General features: G+C 40.4%; 1 protein-coding gene across 2 annotated transcripts in view; it reads right to left on the bottom strand.

The window, feature by feature from the left end:
• The window catches only part of LOC124776330, a 319,804-nt gene that overhangs the window by 21,027 nt on the left and 280,473 nt on the right, over nucleotides 1-18,304 (bottom strand). For both annotated transcript variants that reach the window (XM_047251268.1, XM_047251269.1), the window contains exons 3-4: nucleotides 10,825-10,935; nucleotides 1,969-2,106 (exon numbers count right to left, since the gene is read on the bottom strand). In XM_047251268.1, the coding sequence (XP_047107224.1) occupies nucleotides 1,969-2,106; nucleotides 10,825-10,935 (249 nt within the window). The remainder of the gene's footprint in view (nucleotides 1-1,968; nucleotides 2,107-10,824; nucleotides 10,936-18,304) is intronic.

Raw genomic sequence — 18,304 nt, 5'->3', positions numbered from 1 at the left:
GAGGATGGGTTATGACTTGTGCTTGGGTAGCTCAGTTGGTAGAGCACTTGCCCGCAGAATGCAATGTTCTCGAGTTCGAGTTTTGGTCCGGCACACAGTTTTAAACTACCAGGAAGTTTCATATCAGTGCACACTCCGCTGCAGAGTGAAAATCTTATACTGGAATATTTTTCTCCATTTCACAACTAACTAGTTACGCTCATCTTAAGTGTTTTAGTTCACTATAAAACTATGTGACTACACAACACCTTTTTACGCTGTGCCATGTTGACAATAAAATTCTCAAAACCTTGATAGTTTAACTCTGAGCATCTGAACAACACAATTAATGTCAGATAATAAGTCTACTTTACACTGTATGTTCAATAACAGGGGTCACACTTATGGTTATTAACTATATGACACTGTAAGATTCATTCTAATGAATCTCCATGTACCTGTAACAGTGTCCACTCCACAGTGTAAAAAGTCAATCATCATCAAAGTCTATTTCAAGTATAGCAGCTTTTGATCCACTACCAACTTTCAACTTCATTAACTGCCATAACTTAACAGTTCATTTAGATGCGTCCTCTTATGATAAAACACTGTCTAGAGGGAAGTCATTGTCCTGTGTATGGTGTTTTTATTTTGGAAACGAACACTTTATTTCATGCTTATTTTAAAAATAAGAATAGCCTATGCATGACAATGACTTCCCTCAAGGAATTTGCAGAGCTGTGGACCCATATACACAAAAGATAAAACGTTGTTCATATGATTCATTGTCTGGAATACTTCTATGACACAAAACACATGTTACTGTACCACTCTCTTCTTTACAACAAATTGAGATTGGTTTAACCATATTCATCAAACTACAGCCCAGAATGTAACTTACCGGTAAACAGTCAGATTAAGTACATGTAATAAAGTCACTTATCTAAAAGATTGTTCCAAAATAAATACAACCTATCTGCAGGAAACTATTAAGTAGTAAATTATGTTAAGTTATTATTCTCATGAATATTTGAAACTAAATACCCAGCTTATGAGTCACTTGTGGCTACAGTCATGTTAAAATGTAGTAACCCGATACTCTTGAATGACTTTTGTCTTGATAACGCCACTGACCACACGAATCTTGGAAATGTGTTGTTTGTATACTACATCAAGACTTTTTATCATGTCTTTCAGTGTAGACTCTGTGATTAATGAATCTTATTTTTCACTTGTGACATATTATAAAATGTTGATTTGAACAATGCAAAATATAGTGATTAAAGGTGGAAAATAAAATTCTGATCTAGTTCAAAATCAGATGACGTTATTGCCTTTTCTGAAATATGCACTTACATGAATCTTCAGGGTTGCTTGGCATATAGGTTCACAATATTGGTCTCAGATCTGCCATCAGATCACATTTTGTGAAGTCCACAATATTTCTACTTGACAGCAATAAACAGCAGCCACCACCTGATGATGTCAAGAAATTGCCCTGAAGAAATACTGTGGGATTTACAAAATGTGACACATCAACAGATCCAATAGCCATATATTTAAAATGTTATACACCAGAGAGTAACAAAATAAATTCTGTAGAATCTGGAAATTTCAGACACATAATAAGTTCCACTGAAAGGGGCAACGACATGAAAGGAACAAACTGATGAACACTGGAAAGTGAGGTGAAGAGAGAAACACCTTACTCTGAGTCTCAGGCTCAGGGCTCATACATAAAAGGGGAGGGAGAGAGACAGAGAGAGGGAGAGAGATAGATAGATAGGTAGATATAAAGAGAGAGAGCACTGAAATGTAGCAAGTAAAACAGCTCACACAAAATAACGAAAATAGGTCAAGCAAAATGATGATGTTCAGTACTAAATCCATGTCTAACAGATATTTCAGTAATTTCATATATTAATCACAATAAAACAATATTTTTAATATTACAGTATTTAAATGTTAATCAATTTACTGGGAACTTACATGCCAGCAGCATCATTATCGCAGTGGCAGTCACATTTCCTGGTGATCTTCTCCAGCAACCAGCAACTCCAGTCCAGAAGGCGACAAATATAGCAATAAATGCCACAATGAAGAGTGCTATCATAGCACGACCCATGTCTGCAGAAAATATAGAGGTATAATAACTGTTAAACCAAAAAATAATTTTTAGACTTACTTAAGGCAAGTAAAATATTCATAAGAAAACCTTATGATTATACATTTTGTAAGTATTAAATATCTGCAGGTATTTCTTAATGACTGCCTGAAATAATCCAGAACATTGGTCAATCAATCAATCACAAATTAATATTTCATTTACAAAGAACAACACTTGTCTTGCAAAAAATACTTTGCAAGTGATGAATTACGCACCTACTAATTGGCTTGCAAATTTGGTTTTCAAGAGCTTCAGGAAGTCTTCTGGCAAATACTCTTCTACAGTCAAAATCAGTTTCTGATTAGCAGCATATATGGATCTTTTAATCAAATCTAAACAAATATTTTACAAAAGGTAGGTGAATCTCAAAGTTGTGATCACTAACTTACTTATCTATGTACCTCACAACTGAAACAAACCCAGTAAGGGCTTTCCTTTGTTAGTTTTGATTGTTGTTGTGATCTTCAGTCCAAAGACTGGTATGATGCATTTCTTCGCAATAGTCTATCATGTGCAAGAAGAATCATCTCTGAATAGTTACTGGAGCAGAATTCATGATTTGAGGAACTAAAAATCAGTGTAAAATGATCACACCAACCACACTACCCTGTCAGCAAACTTCATACTGGTAACAATTTGTTCCAGTATGTAACACTCATTTAACATTCATAAGAACCAAAAAGACCAACTGAACCATACAAAGTGTAATGTAATTCAGTGAAAGGTATGGCAAATAAGATAATATTATTGAATAAATTCTCATGTATTCTTCAATCTCAGTTGCACATCTTTAATTACATGACATGTTTTGATCATTCTGAATCATCTACAGATCTAAAATAAAGCAGAGCGAAATATGTACCAACTAATAATTAAAATAAGTAGGAAAGAATTATATATAAATAACTGTATGAAAAATACTCAAAATTTATGGTAGCCAGTCTATATAAACTAATGTGTGGAAAATGTCCAAAAGTTCATGTAGGCCAAACAGGCAGGACGTTTGGAATATGCTTCAAAGGCCTCACTTCAGTTCTCAATAATAAAATAGCATCTGCTGAACATCTAACATTGAAGCACACTGTTGGAACCATTGATACAGATTTGGATGTGCTGCACATTGAACTTACAGGACACCTCCGGACAATATTGCAATGATTGAAGTTTTTACATATCATCTGCAAGAGGCTGGCAACACATTAAACCTGCAGAATGATTTTATTAACAGTGCATTTTTAGAAACTTTCAAGGCCTCTTCCAATCACCCACCTCGATGCAGTGCATGTATGAGAAACAGTCCCACTCGCTGAGAAGGGACAACAGCAGTGGATCCGCTCACACACCATTCTAGCAACAAGCCAGTGTGCAGACTGGGGGCATACATTTCGTAAAACTGTGTACCATACAATGCCAGCAAGCAGAGGAAAATGCAATTACCTTCACCTGCCATAACCTGTTCCCTGTAACTTTAGTTGCCACACATAGTTTCACTTATATAATTAATTTTTCATACTTTTCATGGGTTTATACATTCAATATTTTAAAATATTTTTACATTTAAAGCACTTAATTCAGTTCTAGGCACTCTACATAATTCTATACTTTTATGGTCTTTATGTCTTTTACTATTTATACATCAATTATTCTATACTTTAATGTTTTAACAGGAATTTTTATATAATATTACTTTTTATATTCTTCATTTGTGTAGCCATTTTTTGTAGTTGCAATGACAGACTATTTTATCCCTTTTACATGTCCACTGGTCTAAACTTTCAATATTTTAATGGAAAAAATTATATAAGTTATATCTTGCAATTTTAGTATAATACCTTCTCTCGTTAAACCAATAACAACCACTATCCCCCCCCCCCCCCCCCGTCTTCTTTCCCTGCTCTCAATCCTCCTTGCCCCATTTTATAATTTTACTATTTATAGTTTACACATTCATTATTATAGACTTTTAATACTTTAATGAGAATATTTACGTAACTGTGCTTTATATAGTTTTAGCATGTTGCTGCTTTGTTAAACTCATGACATCCCTACCACTCAACCTACCAGCTTCCTTTCCCCTATGCCAATCACTCTCATTCCATTTTTCCCCTTCCCCATTCTTTCTTTCTCCCTCTCACCTGCCTCCACCAGATAACCTTTTTACAACATTGACTGTTGTTGTAAAAGAGTTTCTGAACAGGCAAGAAAGATGATGCTGCTGCAACTACTTAGGTAAAATCTATATGTATTTCTTCTCTACCTTCTATTATGCAATATTAGATGGAAGGTATTTGGTTTTTAGTTCTGAGATTCAGACTGATCAAAACACGACATGTAATTAAAAATGTGTAACTGAAATTGAAAAATAAATAAAAATTGTTTTAAATATCAATACATTTGCTGATTCTCTTGGGATGAATGTTGGCAAAAGTGAAAACATTTACTGAAAATAGGCAATGATGTGTACAGATAAAATATAAAATGGGAAACAGATTGGAAAATATGCATTCAACATTCAAAGGTGTAAAAACGTAGTGTACCACAATAGGACTATTGATCCTATATGTAACTGACATACCAGAACCTATAAATGAAAAATGATTGTATATGTTGATGACATATCTTCGATAGTCACTAGTGTATCTGCAAATGGCCTTGAGATGAGGACACAGTTGAGTTATAGAGGGCATACAAATATTTGGGTGGCGGGGGTTTGCAATGTAACTGGAAACAAAATAACTTTTATAAGACTACAAGTGAATATGGCACCCAAAGTAGATGATCTTGATATCAAGCTTTGGGAGTCAAGTGTTTCAGAAAATTATTGCAACACTTTCTAGGATGATGGTGGAAACTTTCATGGTGTGGGAGACTCATGTGGATATAATGTGCTCAAAATTGCCACAAATAAATTTATCATGAGAAAAATGATACACACATAGACAAGTAAGATAGATAAAGTGCCACATTCTGGCCCCAACTGGCAAGTCGTGCCCACCTGGCCGCCATGTCGTCCTCTGCCAATGGCATCATCAGATGTGGTATGGAGAAGCATGTGGTCAGCACACTGCTCTCCCAGCCATTGTCAGTTTTCTTGACCTTGGAATCATTACTAATTGGTCGAGCAGCTCCTCATTTGACCCCAAAACACCAAGTGCACCCTGTATCAGTCCTCCCACCAAGGAAAAATTCCTGGAAGTACCGGGAATCTAACCTGCACGGTAGTCTGCCACACTTACCACGTAGCTATGGAGGTGGACAATATACACACATGTAGATTACTTAAAACCGCATAAAAAGGTTATAAGGCACACTGAAAACCTATCTCCAAGGCAAGAATTATGTATACTAGCAGTGCCTGCTCTGGACATATTTGAAGCAATTATGTTTTCTTCTTTTTTTTTAATTAGCTGCACAGCTTTGCTGAACAAAAATACACATAATTACAATGCTAGGTGTAAAGATCTCCACCACAAGTATACAAACAGACCTATGTTAAGTGACAAAGATCCTGAAATGGCTAGATGTATATAACAATCTGCCATGTAGTATAAACAACTTTAAAATGGTGTCTGCTTTCTGGCAAAAACTAAGGTATGATTTTGTCTCAGCTTGTTGTTACAATGTACGGGAGTTCTTAGGTGCAAGAATACAAAATCCTCAAATAATAGGTTTTTTTTACAAATTCAATATAAAGATGTTGTGCCGGCCACTGCACGTGTGCACAACTGTATATACGTGGTTGATGTGACTTACCAAACGAAAGCGCTGGCAGGTCGATAGACACACAAACAAACACAAACATTATATTTTTCCCACGTGGAATGTTTCCCTCTATTATATTAATATCAACTGTATATACTGGTATATGTCTTAACTCTGTGTGATACTACTTTGTGTGTGTATGTATGTGTGTTTTATTTGTACTGTGAAAACTCTAATCTTAAAAATACCTGCAAAATATTGTAAACATACTCTAAGACAAAAAAAGGACACATCACAAAGGAATTACCTGAATGTGATGGAAATCACTACATGTGATGTGGTACATATGCACACAAACAAATGATCACAACTACAGAAAAATTGGATGAGTTCTTCAAGAGAAAGAGCTTCACAAATTGAGCAAGTCAATAACATGTTGGTCTACATCTAGTTATTTGGCTTGTCATTGATTGATAAGAGTTGTTGGATGTCCTCCCGATGGATATAGTGCCAAATTTTGTCCAATGGGCATTAGATCGTCAAAAGACCACAATGGTTTTTAGGTTCTGCCCACAGTGCTCCAAACATTCTCAATTGGAGAGGAAACTGCCGACCTTGCTGGCCAAGGTATGGTTGACAAGCACGAAGACAAGCTATAGAAACTCTCACCACTTGTGGTCAGATATTATATTGCTGAAACATAAGCCCAGGATGGCTTGCCATGAAGGTCAACAAAACGGGGCACAGAATATCATTGACATACTGCTGTGCTGTAAGGGTGCCTTGGATGACAACCAAAGGGATCCTGCTATGAAAACAAATGGCATCCCACACCATCACTCCTGGTTGTTGGGCCATATAGCGAATGACAGGTTGGTATCCCATTGCAGTCCAGATATGTCTTCGGACTGGAATCTCATTGACTGGAGTAGAATTGTCTTCAGTGATTAGCACCACTTCGAATTGAGCCCCGATGACTAGCAAAGACGTGTCTGAAGCTAACGCAGGCAATAGTGGGATACCAACCAGACTGTCATCCACCATATGGCCCAACAGCCAGGTGCATTGGTTTGGGGTGTCATTTTATTTCAAAGCAGGACCCCTTTGCTTGTCATCTGCAGCATTCTTACAGCACAGTGATGTGTTGACAATATTAAAGGCCCCATTTTGTTGCCCTTCATGGCAAGCCATCCTGGGCTTACATTTTGTCAAGATAATGAACGCTCACACATGGTGAGTTTCTGCTGCTTGTTTTCACACCTGCCAGCAAGGTCACTGGATCTCCCCCCACATGAGAACATTTGGAGCATTATGGGCAGGACCCTGCAATGAACTCAGGATTTTGACAACCTAATGTGCCAATTGGCCAGAATATGGCACATTATCTCTCAGGAGGGAATCTAACAACTCTGTCAATCAATGCCAAGCCAAATAACTGCTTGCATAAGAGCCAGAGTTGGTCCAATGCATTATTGACTAGCTCAAATTGTGAAGCTCTTTCTCTTGAATAAACTATCCAATTTTTCTGAAATTCTAATTATTTTGTTTGTCTGCACATGTACTGCACATCTAGCAACTTCCGTCCCATTTGGACAATTCCATCATGATGTGTCATTTTTTTGTTCTTAGAGTGTATATTTTTACGTAAATACCAAATACTTTGTTTACTCATCCACGTATAGCCCAACCAACACAAGAGGCCTATCACTACAAACAGTGATCAAAGGATGAAAAATAAATGAATAAAAGTTTTCCACGTTTAGCAGTCTCCAGGCTATGAGCGATATGTGAATGAGGTTTCAGTGCTGAGAGCTGTGCAAGTTCCTGTCAGTAGTATTATTTTTTTTTAATAATGGCTGGTGTTTTATGAAGTCCTGTTATTTCCATTTCTTTGTTACATAATTTGAAGAAGGGCACTATCAGGAACTTGGCTAAAGTATTGAGGATGAAACAGTCATGTCCAAATGTCCCTCCAGCCTCATTCATTTCTGTCTGGACAATACATTCATTATCACTGCTGTAGCTAGTAATAATTTTAACCATGTGTTTACACAGGCAAACAACTGAGTACTCTGCTTTCCTCTCACAGTAGTGTTCAGCCATTAATGACAAGCTAATGAGTAAAAGTTTTCTATGGTGATGCTACAACTATGTGTTAGCGGTAATATGTCTATATTAATTTTGAACAAAGAAGTATTTTAAGAGGATGGACGGTGTTGCTGTTAGCATACGCAGTTCCATTTGCTCCAGAATCTTGTAAGAACAAAAGTCGCTTTGTAGGTAACCTGAGATGTAACTAAAGAGATGAACAAGAGTTCTCTAGTTCTCGACTGGTGGAATTCAATCAATTTCGGCCTGCTCATGTTTTCTGTCTGTCCACTGCCAACCTCAAGAGATCTAACAGAATGTTGCATTTGTAGCTACTGCAAAGTGTTTGTTTTGCATGCTGTGCAGTGTCACAAAGTAATATATCTCGCAATGAGTGACAAATCAGTTTCTGGTCCATCACAGGCACTGCCAGAGACACTTTCCCCTCCTCCAAGAAGGCAATGGATAGTACTTTATGGAGTGGAACTAGAAAAATAATTAATACTGTGTCTCTCAGCCAATGAGACAATCAGTGATGTACGTAGGAGGAAGATTCAGGTCTATGAGAAGAAATTTCTGCAGATAATCCTGGAAATTCAGTGGAAGTGCCTGACAAGATGAAGCAATTCCAATTTTTCAGGTCGACGATACCTTGAAACTGCCGTCTCCATAGCCTGAATTATTTTAAAGTGGTCATTTTGTTTGCATGTGTAAAAGCACCATTATTTATTTTCAGAATTCTGGTTCTGTTTCCCTTACAAGGAGAGGTCTTCAGGGGTGTAATTGCCTTTTTGTAACAACATATGTGGTTGTGTAGGTTGTGCACCCTTTACCCAGGTGGGTCTGTAATATTGCAATAATAACATCGATTTTTGAAACCACACTATGGTGTAGTGGTTAAATTATTTGGCAGGTATGCTGAATGTAGTGGGTAAGAAAAAATAAATCCCATTACAAGCCAACATTTTTACATCTTTATGGAAATGACTGTCATCATTATCTTTACCCAGTTAATTGTGATTACAGAATGTGATACCTGGTCCCATAACCTGCATAACAGTATAGGTGGTCTCCAAAAGTTTTCCCATCCCTTGGGACCTCTCCTTGTTAGTTGCAACTATTTTTTCTTTTTTAAATTCTCTTTCACTTAAGCCAAGATCTACTGGAAAATACAGTTGGATAGCTTCAACAGGGTGTCACGAGAAAACAATCGAAGACTTCTACTTGGTGAAGAGGATTTCTCCCAGTTTATGGAAACTTGGATCATTACTCGAGGAAAAGATCAGATGGACTCAGGAAAAAAGTTCAGAACAAGAATTCTATGTTGCTAGAGTGTGGAGACACTATTGACTGGCAGTTGTGTTTCATTGTAGAAATGAAACATATTAGGGAAGAAGCCACGGAAATATGCTGCCTCAATGAAACTTGGATAGACATTAATTTGACACTTGGGAAATGCTGTTAGAGGGATGACGACAGTGTCATGGGGGTGGGGAACCTCTAACAGACTTATTATTGGAAATGATAGATTGAAGAAGGGGTTTTTTAGTGAGGCACAACTAAAATTATGGTCTAAATCAACAAAAGGTGACTATCATAGTCAGATGAATTTGGGAAACTTATTCTCCAAAATATTCTCCTACGGCTGTCATTGTGATGGACAACACTCCATATCATAACAGACAGGTGGGAAAAAAATCCCACACAGTATGACATCAAAGTGAAGATGTTGCAGTGGCTGGAAAGGAAGTGTGTTGCCTATAACGAGAGTGCGAGGAACCAGGCTCTGGTTTCTTTAATTCAAGGACACAGACCTGCTAAAAAGTCGTATGTAGTTGAGGAAATGGCAAAATAGAAAAGCCTCACAGTTGTCCACTTGCTGCCTCATAATTGTCTTGTAAGTGTGACTGAACTGGCACAGACCAAAGTGAGAAGGTTATTTATGGAGTGCTACATTTCAGAGGACATGACTAGTGACAATATGTTTGGGACTGCCAGTGAATCCCTTCCATTAGTAGCTGCACACGACTGGGAAGGGTACTGTAGCGGGAAGGTCCAACAACTGGAAGAACTGGAGGTGCAACGATGTCATCGAAATTTCAATAGACAAAATTTTTGGTGTTTCTGAATAGGACAGTAGCGGTAAATCGTGGACAGAAGAGGAATACAATGAGAGTGATCCTTAGTGATTTATTTCTACTTGCAATTCATTGTTACAGATCTCAAAACACGTTCAAAATATTAATCATTCTTTTTATTGCCACAATTAATTTGGAGCTGCCTATGCGAACTACACGGAATTTGAAACTTCCTGGCAGATTAAAACTGTGTGCCCGACCGAGACTCGAACTCGGGACCTTTGCCTTTCGCGAGCAAGTGCTCTACCATCTGAGCTACCGAAGCATGACTCACGCCCGGTACTCACAGCTTTACTTCTGCCAGTATCTCGTCTCCTACCTTCCAAACTTTCTACACGGAATTTGTAGCAACAGGCACAATCATTCAACAGGAAGCTATAACTCTTGATTTTAAGCTTTTTTTATGCCACTGTCTCCGTTTTTACTTTCATAGATGCACAGTACATAGCAGTTGGCAGCTGGTACAGCTGCCAGGAAATGGCACTAACAAAGCCGCTTGGAGCATGAACTGATTTGCAAACGCAAGTGTAGTGCCAGCACTACAGGGCTTACGTGTGGGTTTTTCACCCCTCTGTGTCCTTTCTATTTACCCCTTTGGCAACCAGTGTGCTCAGAGTCAGTGGGCTGAGCTTGCTCCCTCCCCGCAGCCCCCCCCCCCCCTCCTCGCCCATCCCAGAATCCGTCCACCTTTTGTTTGAGCAGACTACAACTATCAAAGACACGGAGCATTATGTTGTGCATAGTACTTACGGATCCTGGCCATTGCATCTTCTGAGAATGTCTTGGTAGTGTCCTCTCCAGCATGGATGTAATAATCAATGTTGTGGCAATGTGTCTCAACTGGGCTGAGGTATGTGGCAACTGAAAAAAAAAATTGTAGTTATTAAAAATGGGCCAAGTAGTAGATAAGTAAATGTTAAAAATTATCTAGATAGAATACACATTTAGTACATATATTTTTCTATGCATTCTGGAGCATAAAATAACTTCAGTTATGTGAAACAACAAACACTCTACCGGAAAATATACAATTCTTCAGAGCATAATATTATTACACACTGAATAAAAGAAAAAAAGGAAGGAGCAAAATAAACCTCAACTCAGGTTTTGGAACAGAATGGCCTCATTAATCAATGATGTTCCTTCAGAAAAAAGTAATTCCTTTAGATACTTGAATCTACTAGCTTAACCCACATTAACAATGTATTAACACAGTTTATTACACTAAATTTCTTTTTGGATTACAGCAGATTTAATGACCAGTACAGTTTGTCAGATGAAGTTGGCAGAACGTAGAAGAAGTTGCACTTGCATTTGGTATGCTGACACCACATAATTTCGTAACAAACACGAATTTGATCGCAGCCTTCACAATGCAAGAAGGCGGGAAAATATGAAGAGGTGTTACAAATTAAAACAATTTAGTAATGAAAATCAAGGAACGTGACATTCGAAGATAAATTTCAGCTTGTGTGTATGCAGAAAAGTTCGAAATGATGTTCACTTCATAACGACTACGGTACTACGAGGGTTGAATGTTGTTAGATCGCCAGTGTTGTTAGCGGCTGGGCACAGAGTACAGTAATACCGTTTTGTAGACAAATTACTCTGTAGCGCCTATTTATGGTGCTTGAAAATTATTTTGCCCGATTGTATTACGACAGCAGACTACAGTCTCTGAGACGAGCTACAAATGAGAACAATGAAGTACGGCACTTTTTAATGAAGGTTCTGAGTGTAAATATATTTATAGTCTACGGATGGCAGACGGAAAAATTTGAAAAATGTCATGATTACCCAACTGCCTCCCGCTGTTAAAAATTTTTCATTTAACATCCTGTTTCAGTCGACAGACCATCATCAGGTTATTAAAAACAGTTTCAGCATCATACTAGGCGAATATAGAATCACTGACATCAGGTAATAAAACCGTGAATTTGTAACGTACATTGTCAGTATATAAACTGCGCTAGAAAGAGCTGCTTATATTACGATGTGACAACACTAACAAATTCATCATATAATTGTCTGACGTTAGTGACTATATTCATCTAATGTTATGCTGTAAATGTATTTAAAAACCCGATGATGGACAGACGATCCAAAATGGTTGCTAAATAAAGAATTTTAGCAGCAGGTCAAGTGCCTTACGAGTTGTGGGCACCACCTGAAAAAATACTGATGATACACACGTTTGTATTGTGTGATGTGAAATTGATTTGCAGAATGTTGTACTGTCCCATTACAGGATTCAGGTGCAGCAGTAATTAACAAAATCCGGCAGTAACCTATTCATCGACATTCATTAGAGAGATAGTTGTCTGTAAATTGTTACTGATATGAAGTAGTTTTTATTTTTATTATGTTCAAGACTGACAAAATACTTATCCGCTCCTCTGAATAATGTAGTCATTAATTGTCTGTAAATTGTTACTGATATGAAGTGGTTTTTATTTTTATTAAGTTCAGGATAGACAAAATGGTTATTTGCTCCTCTGACGAATGCAGTCATTAATTGTACTGATGATCAATAATGCAGCTGTTATAAATAATAACGCATTCTGTTAAGGCCCATACACGGTCAAACAATCTGTCGAACTGTACTACATCTGACCGTGTACGATGCTGTTTGAAGGAAAATTTGACAAGATGGCAGACATTATTTGTGTTGAAATAAAAGAAACCTAAGTTCTACGGTTCTTCTACGGATGATGTGGGCTATATGTACCCACGTTGTAGTATTTTAATGAACTGTCGTTGGAGAACAAGGTGCAAGAGAATAAATTTTCGCAGGCTTGCTTTTTTTTTTCAATGTGCGGGCGAAGTACAGAGCCAGTGTTAGAAATGCTTTATCTGCATTTGCGTCATATACAAAGGCATCTGCTTCAAAAGTAAAGTTAAATTGACAAACTTTGCTGGTACGTGAACGGCTTGTTTGACCCATCCGTACATAGATCGGAGCGAATCTGACAGACAAGTTTCCTCTTTTCCGAGGGACTTAACAAGTTTTTAAAAGTTTCAATGTTCATTCGAACAAAGTTGATGCAATCATCGGTTTCCTAGAGTAATATCTCCTTTAGCAGACTTTCATGGGTAAATCTCTCATTTTAAGCCACTCGCTAGACCAGTGACGTTTTCTTGTTCTTCTTTAAGCACTATCAAAGGGTCAGGGCCAGGATTGCTTTGTCTGCATTTGGGGCAATTCTCACTACTGTCAAAACACGAATACTAACTGCTTCTGCTTCAAAGCGAGGTTAAACTGACAAACTTTGTACGCGTGTGAGCTTGTTTGGCAAACCTGTCGCTAGACAAGGGCGCATTTCACAGACAAGTTTGTTCGTTTACAGAGGATTTGTGTCGATGCGGTATCCGTAACGTGGAAATTTCCACGCAGTGGAAACAACCACGACGCACCGTGTTAGCACAAGTAACAGGGAATGGCACAGTATTTTAGTCTCGGACAATGATCACAATGCTGCGGAGCCCGTGTCAGATGCACCGTGAGTATTCAGACGGGCGAGTGGGACGCGCTATCGGAAGTTCTTGTGAGTATTTCCGACCAAGGCGAGAGTGGCTGCTGGCGATATGGTTCGCATACCGGCGGAGAAAGCGCGCCAGCATCTCGGCATCAGCGGGAGCATCGCCCTCTGCGACGCACCTGCCGCGTCCACGCACAGCTGCGTTTCTGTCTGCCGGCCCGAGTTCGTCCAGATTTAATAAACGGTTGCTAAGCTTAGAACATTATCAAAACAATGCAAACTTCGATATTTCTTTACACGTTGTCTATGCACTGGAACACCATCATTTTGCCCCGCGGGCTCATCTGCTACTGCAAGTACAATTAAATAAAAATAAAGAAGAAGAATTAACACGAAAAAGTATAGGAAAATAAAAAGAACGAAATGGAATGGCGAAAGAATCTGGATCGTGGAATGTTGAAGAAGATTATCGTAATAAAGGGTGAAACAATGCGACAACACCAGACCTCAGCCAGATTTCCTCAATAATCTATTCTTTCAGTTATGTTCACAATAGAAAGTGCGTCAGCAGCAAACAAATGTGACATGGCCATTTAGTATGAACACCCACTGTATCCGCAAACTAAGCTGACACCTGCCGCGGGGGCTGCTGGAAGCGACCTTACAGCCATTTTCCTACTTACAGTCGTTCCCATCAGACACCGCGCCGCGTGTCAACTTTCTTTGCGCGTATGACATGTAACGAGCATAGGGTACCTCGCAACATCAACGAAATGACACGTGACTTTTGGTTTATCGTTGTGGTTACATTTAACGCAGAGATCAGCTTTAATGTTGTACGAATTTGCCCTGATTTTGCCGGCCTGGGTGGCCGAGCGGTTCTAGGCGCCACAGTCTGGAAACGTGCGACCGCTACGGTCGCAGGTTCGTATCCTGCCTTGGGCATGGATGTGTGTGATGTCCTTAGGTTAGTTAGGTTTAAGTAGTTCTAAGTTCTAGGAGACTGATGACCACAGAAGTTAAGTCCCATAGTGCTCAGAGCCATTTTTGTCCTGATTTTATGCATTTATTAATTAGTAACAGCAGTGGTACTCGGAGGAGCTGTAAAAAATAAAAACTGTGAAGGAAGACAAAGGCTGTAATGCATCCAGCAAATATCTGAGGACGTAGGTTGGACTCCAGATGTTACGCCTCGTCTTTGCATCTCTCGATCAAATTCTCCGTCTGGCCATTCAAATTTATTTATTATTTGATGGTAAGCGAGGAATGCTAGAACCGTTTCTTTGCAATGTCTACAGCCGACTTCCTGCCCCGACCCTCTCCAATCCTCAGTTGTTCAAAATGGCTCTGAGCACTATGGGACTCAACTGCTGAGGTCATTAGTCCCCTAGAACTTAGAACTAATTAAACCTAACTAACCTAAGGACATCACAAATATCCATGCCCGAGGCAGGATTCGAACCTGCGACCGTAGCGGTCTTGCGGTTCCAGACTGCAGTGCCTTTAACCGCACGGCCACTTCGGCCGGCCAATCCTCAGTTGTGCTCCGGCAGTAATGATCTCATCGTCGACGAGATGTTAACCCCCAATACTCCCACTTTCGTTTTTTGTGACTCCTGTTTCTACACTCAAGCTCATAAATTAAGGATAATTGCAGAATGTGATGCCACACAACGTGGTACTACAGAAAACTGGCGCTAATAGCATAAGCACATAGGGAACACACACGACACAGATCTGTAAGTCCACGGTATTGGTGATAAGCTAAGAAGACCGTCCCGAAACACATGTGCTACAAAACATCATTGTTTCCTGTGCATGTACCCCGACAGCAATATGGGATATGATAGCCATCCACACGCACACAGGCCGCACTACGGGTTGGCATACTCTGGATCGGGTTGTCGAGCAGCTGCTGGGGTATAGCCTCCCATTCTTGCACCAGTGCCTGAAGTGTCGTAGGGGTTTCAAGATCTGCAGCGATACGTCGACCGAGAGCATCCCAGACGTGCTCGATGGGGTTTAGGTCTGGAGAACAGGCAGGCCACTCCATTCGCGTGATATCTTCTGTTTCAAGGTACTCCTCCACGATGGTAGCTCGGTGGGGCCGTGCGTTGTCATCCATCAGGAGGAAGGTGGGACCCACTGCGCAAATGTGGCGGACATACTGGTGCAAAATGGCGTCCCGATACACCTGACCTGTTACAGTTCCTCTGTGAAAGACATGCAGGGGTGTACGTGCACCAATCATAATCCCACCCCGCACCATCAAACCACGACCTCCATACAGGTCCCTTTCAAGGACATTAAGGGGTTGGTATCTGGTTCCTGGTTCATTCCGTATGAAAACCCGGCGAGAATCACTGTTCAGACTATACCTGGACTCGTCCGTGAACATAACCTGGGACCGCTGTTCCAATGACCATGTACTGCGTTCTTGACACCAGGCTTTACGGGCTCTCCTGTGACCAGGGATCAGTGGAATGCACCTTTCAGGTCTCCGAGCGAATAAACCACGTCTGTTCAGTCGTCTGTAGATTGTGTGTCTGGAGACAACTGTTCCAGTGGCTGCAGTAAGGTCCCGAGCAAGGCTACCTGCGGTACTCCGTGGCCGTCTACTGGCACTGATGGTGAGATATCGGTCTTCTTGTAGTTTTGTATACTGTGTACGTCCCGTACTGTAGCGGCTAGACACTTTTCCCGTCTGCTGGGATCGTTGCCATAATCCTGAGATCACACTTTGTGGCACAAGGAGGGCCCGTGCTACGACCTGCTGTGTTTGACCAGCCTCCAGTCGCCCTAGTATTCTACCCCTCACAACGTCATCGATATGTGTTCTTTGAGCCATTTTCAACACACAGTCACCATTAGCACGTCTGAAAACGTCTACACACTCGTTGCACCGTACTCTGACACGGACCAACACACCTCTGCGTATGTGGACTGCTGCCAGCGCCACCGTGCGACGACCGCAGGTCAAATGCACCGCATGGTCATACCCCGAGGTGATTTAAACCCCCAAACCGCCCACCAGAGCGTTGTTTCACCATGTATCAGCATTATCCTTCATTTATGAGCATGAGTGTAGAGCGGCATACGTCAGGAAAGCAGTTTCGGCGAGGTGCAGGATACGAGATGAGGCTCCACGTGTCTCCGGAGAGGCTATGCGCCATTTCCGAGACGTCCTTGCGACGGCAACTTCCGCAGTTCGCGCTTTCGATGGTCCCAGCGGCATTCCGAGGCGATTGGTGTTCTGGCTGCGAGCCCCGCCTTCGCGTGGAGTCATTCACACCGCCGTCCCGTTACATAGACTCGGCCAGCCTGCGAAGACACTGCGCCAGCCTGTGGAGCAACCGCTACGCCGATGCGCTGGCGTGCCGACTGCCAATTTACTTGCCAGCCCTGTTGGGGATTCCCTTTACACCCCGACGAAAAATAGGTAATATGAGCTTCTCACAACATAGGCTGAAAAGTCTGCACAGAGGTCTCCAGCCATATTGTTTTGTCAGTTATTAAATATGAGATGTGATAAAAAAAACCTAACGGGAATTTTTAATTTCGCAGGCTTTATACATCTGTGTTGGTGCACATATTGCTGATCTATGTTTGCGTTTTCAGCTGTTTTGAATACTTACAAGGGGAGGCCGCCAATTGTGAAATTCAGATTCGATTCATACTGCGCATAATAAAAGCTCATGGCCAGAGGTGTAATGTGGCAAAGCACCAAGATGCACTTCTCAGCCGTTGTCGAGAAAATCGACAGTTAAAAGAAACCGTTGCGGTGAAATACTCTCGACGATTAATAATTCTCTACAGCGTCGTGGTGCAGCGGTAAGCGCTCTGGTTTGTAATCCGAAGGTCGACGGATCGAATCTCGCACCATGCAACTTTTTTTTTTAGTATTTGTTTTTTGTAATTCAAATGTTATATATAATTCCCGGCAATCAGTTGCAACAATTATGCATATAATAAGTTGTTGAATCTCGTTTGTCGTGGAAAAACTGGCGACTTCGAACATCATTATGTTTTCCGCAAACAAAGTTGTATTTCAAAAATGTTATTAATTGTTTTCAAAATGGTTCAAATGGCTCTGAGCACTATGCGACTTAACATCTATGGTCATCAGTCCCCTAGAACTTAGAACTACTTAAACCTAACTAACGTAAGGACAGCACACAACACCCAGCCATCACGAGGCAGAGAAAATCCCTGACCCCGCCGGGAATCGAACGCGGGAACCCGGGCGTGGGAAGCGAGAACGCTACCGCACGACCACGAGATGCGGGCTAAATTGTCTTCATAATGTTAACCACGTATAGTTGACGGAAGGCGCAGAAACGATATTCCGAAACGAATACGTATAGCGTAAGTCAAACGTTCGAATTAGAATAGAGACCCCACGAACACAAATTTGCTGTGGCAGGTATGAAATATAAACTCCGTTACTCGCTCGTTACACTTGAATGACAGATGTTGAATGGGCCGAAACGAGCCGCCGCATAACAGCGTAGTTGCCTGCTAACTTCGAAAGAAGGTAGATGCGGTGTAGATGCGGTGCCTAGCGCAACTTATAACATTGTCGAAAATCAGTGCGGACGGAAGAGCTTTGGTACACCCTGTTAAAAAAAACGGAAAAATGGAGGCGGTACAATTGGAGAGCGATCCGCCTTCACCAACATGCATAAGCAATTCATTAATACTATATATATATATATATATATATATATTTTTTTTTAATTACAAAAAACTAA

This window comes from Schistocerca piceifrons, chromosome 2 (assembly GCF_021461385.2).
Source record: "Schistocerca piceifrons isolate TAMUIC-IGC-003096 chromosome 2, iqSchPice1.1, whole genome shotgun sequence".
NCBI lineage: Eukaryota > Metazoa > Arthropoda > Insecta > Orthoptera > Acrididae > Schistocerca > Schistocerca piceifrons.
Note: the sequence above shows the minus strand (reverse complement) of the source record. Positions and strands in the feature narration are given on the sequence as shown.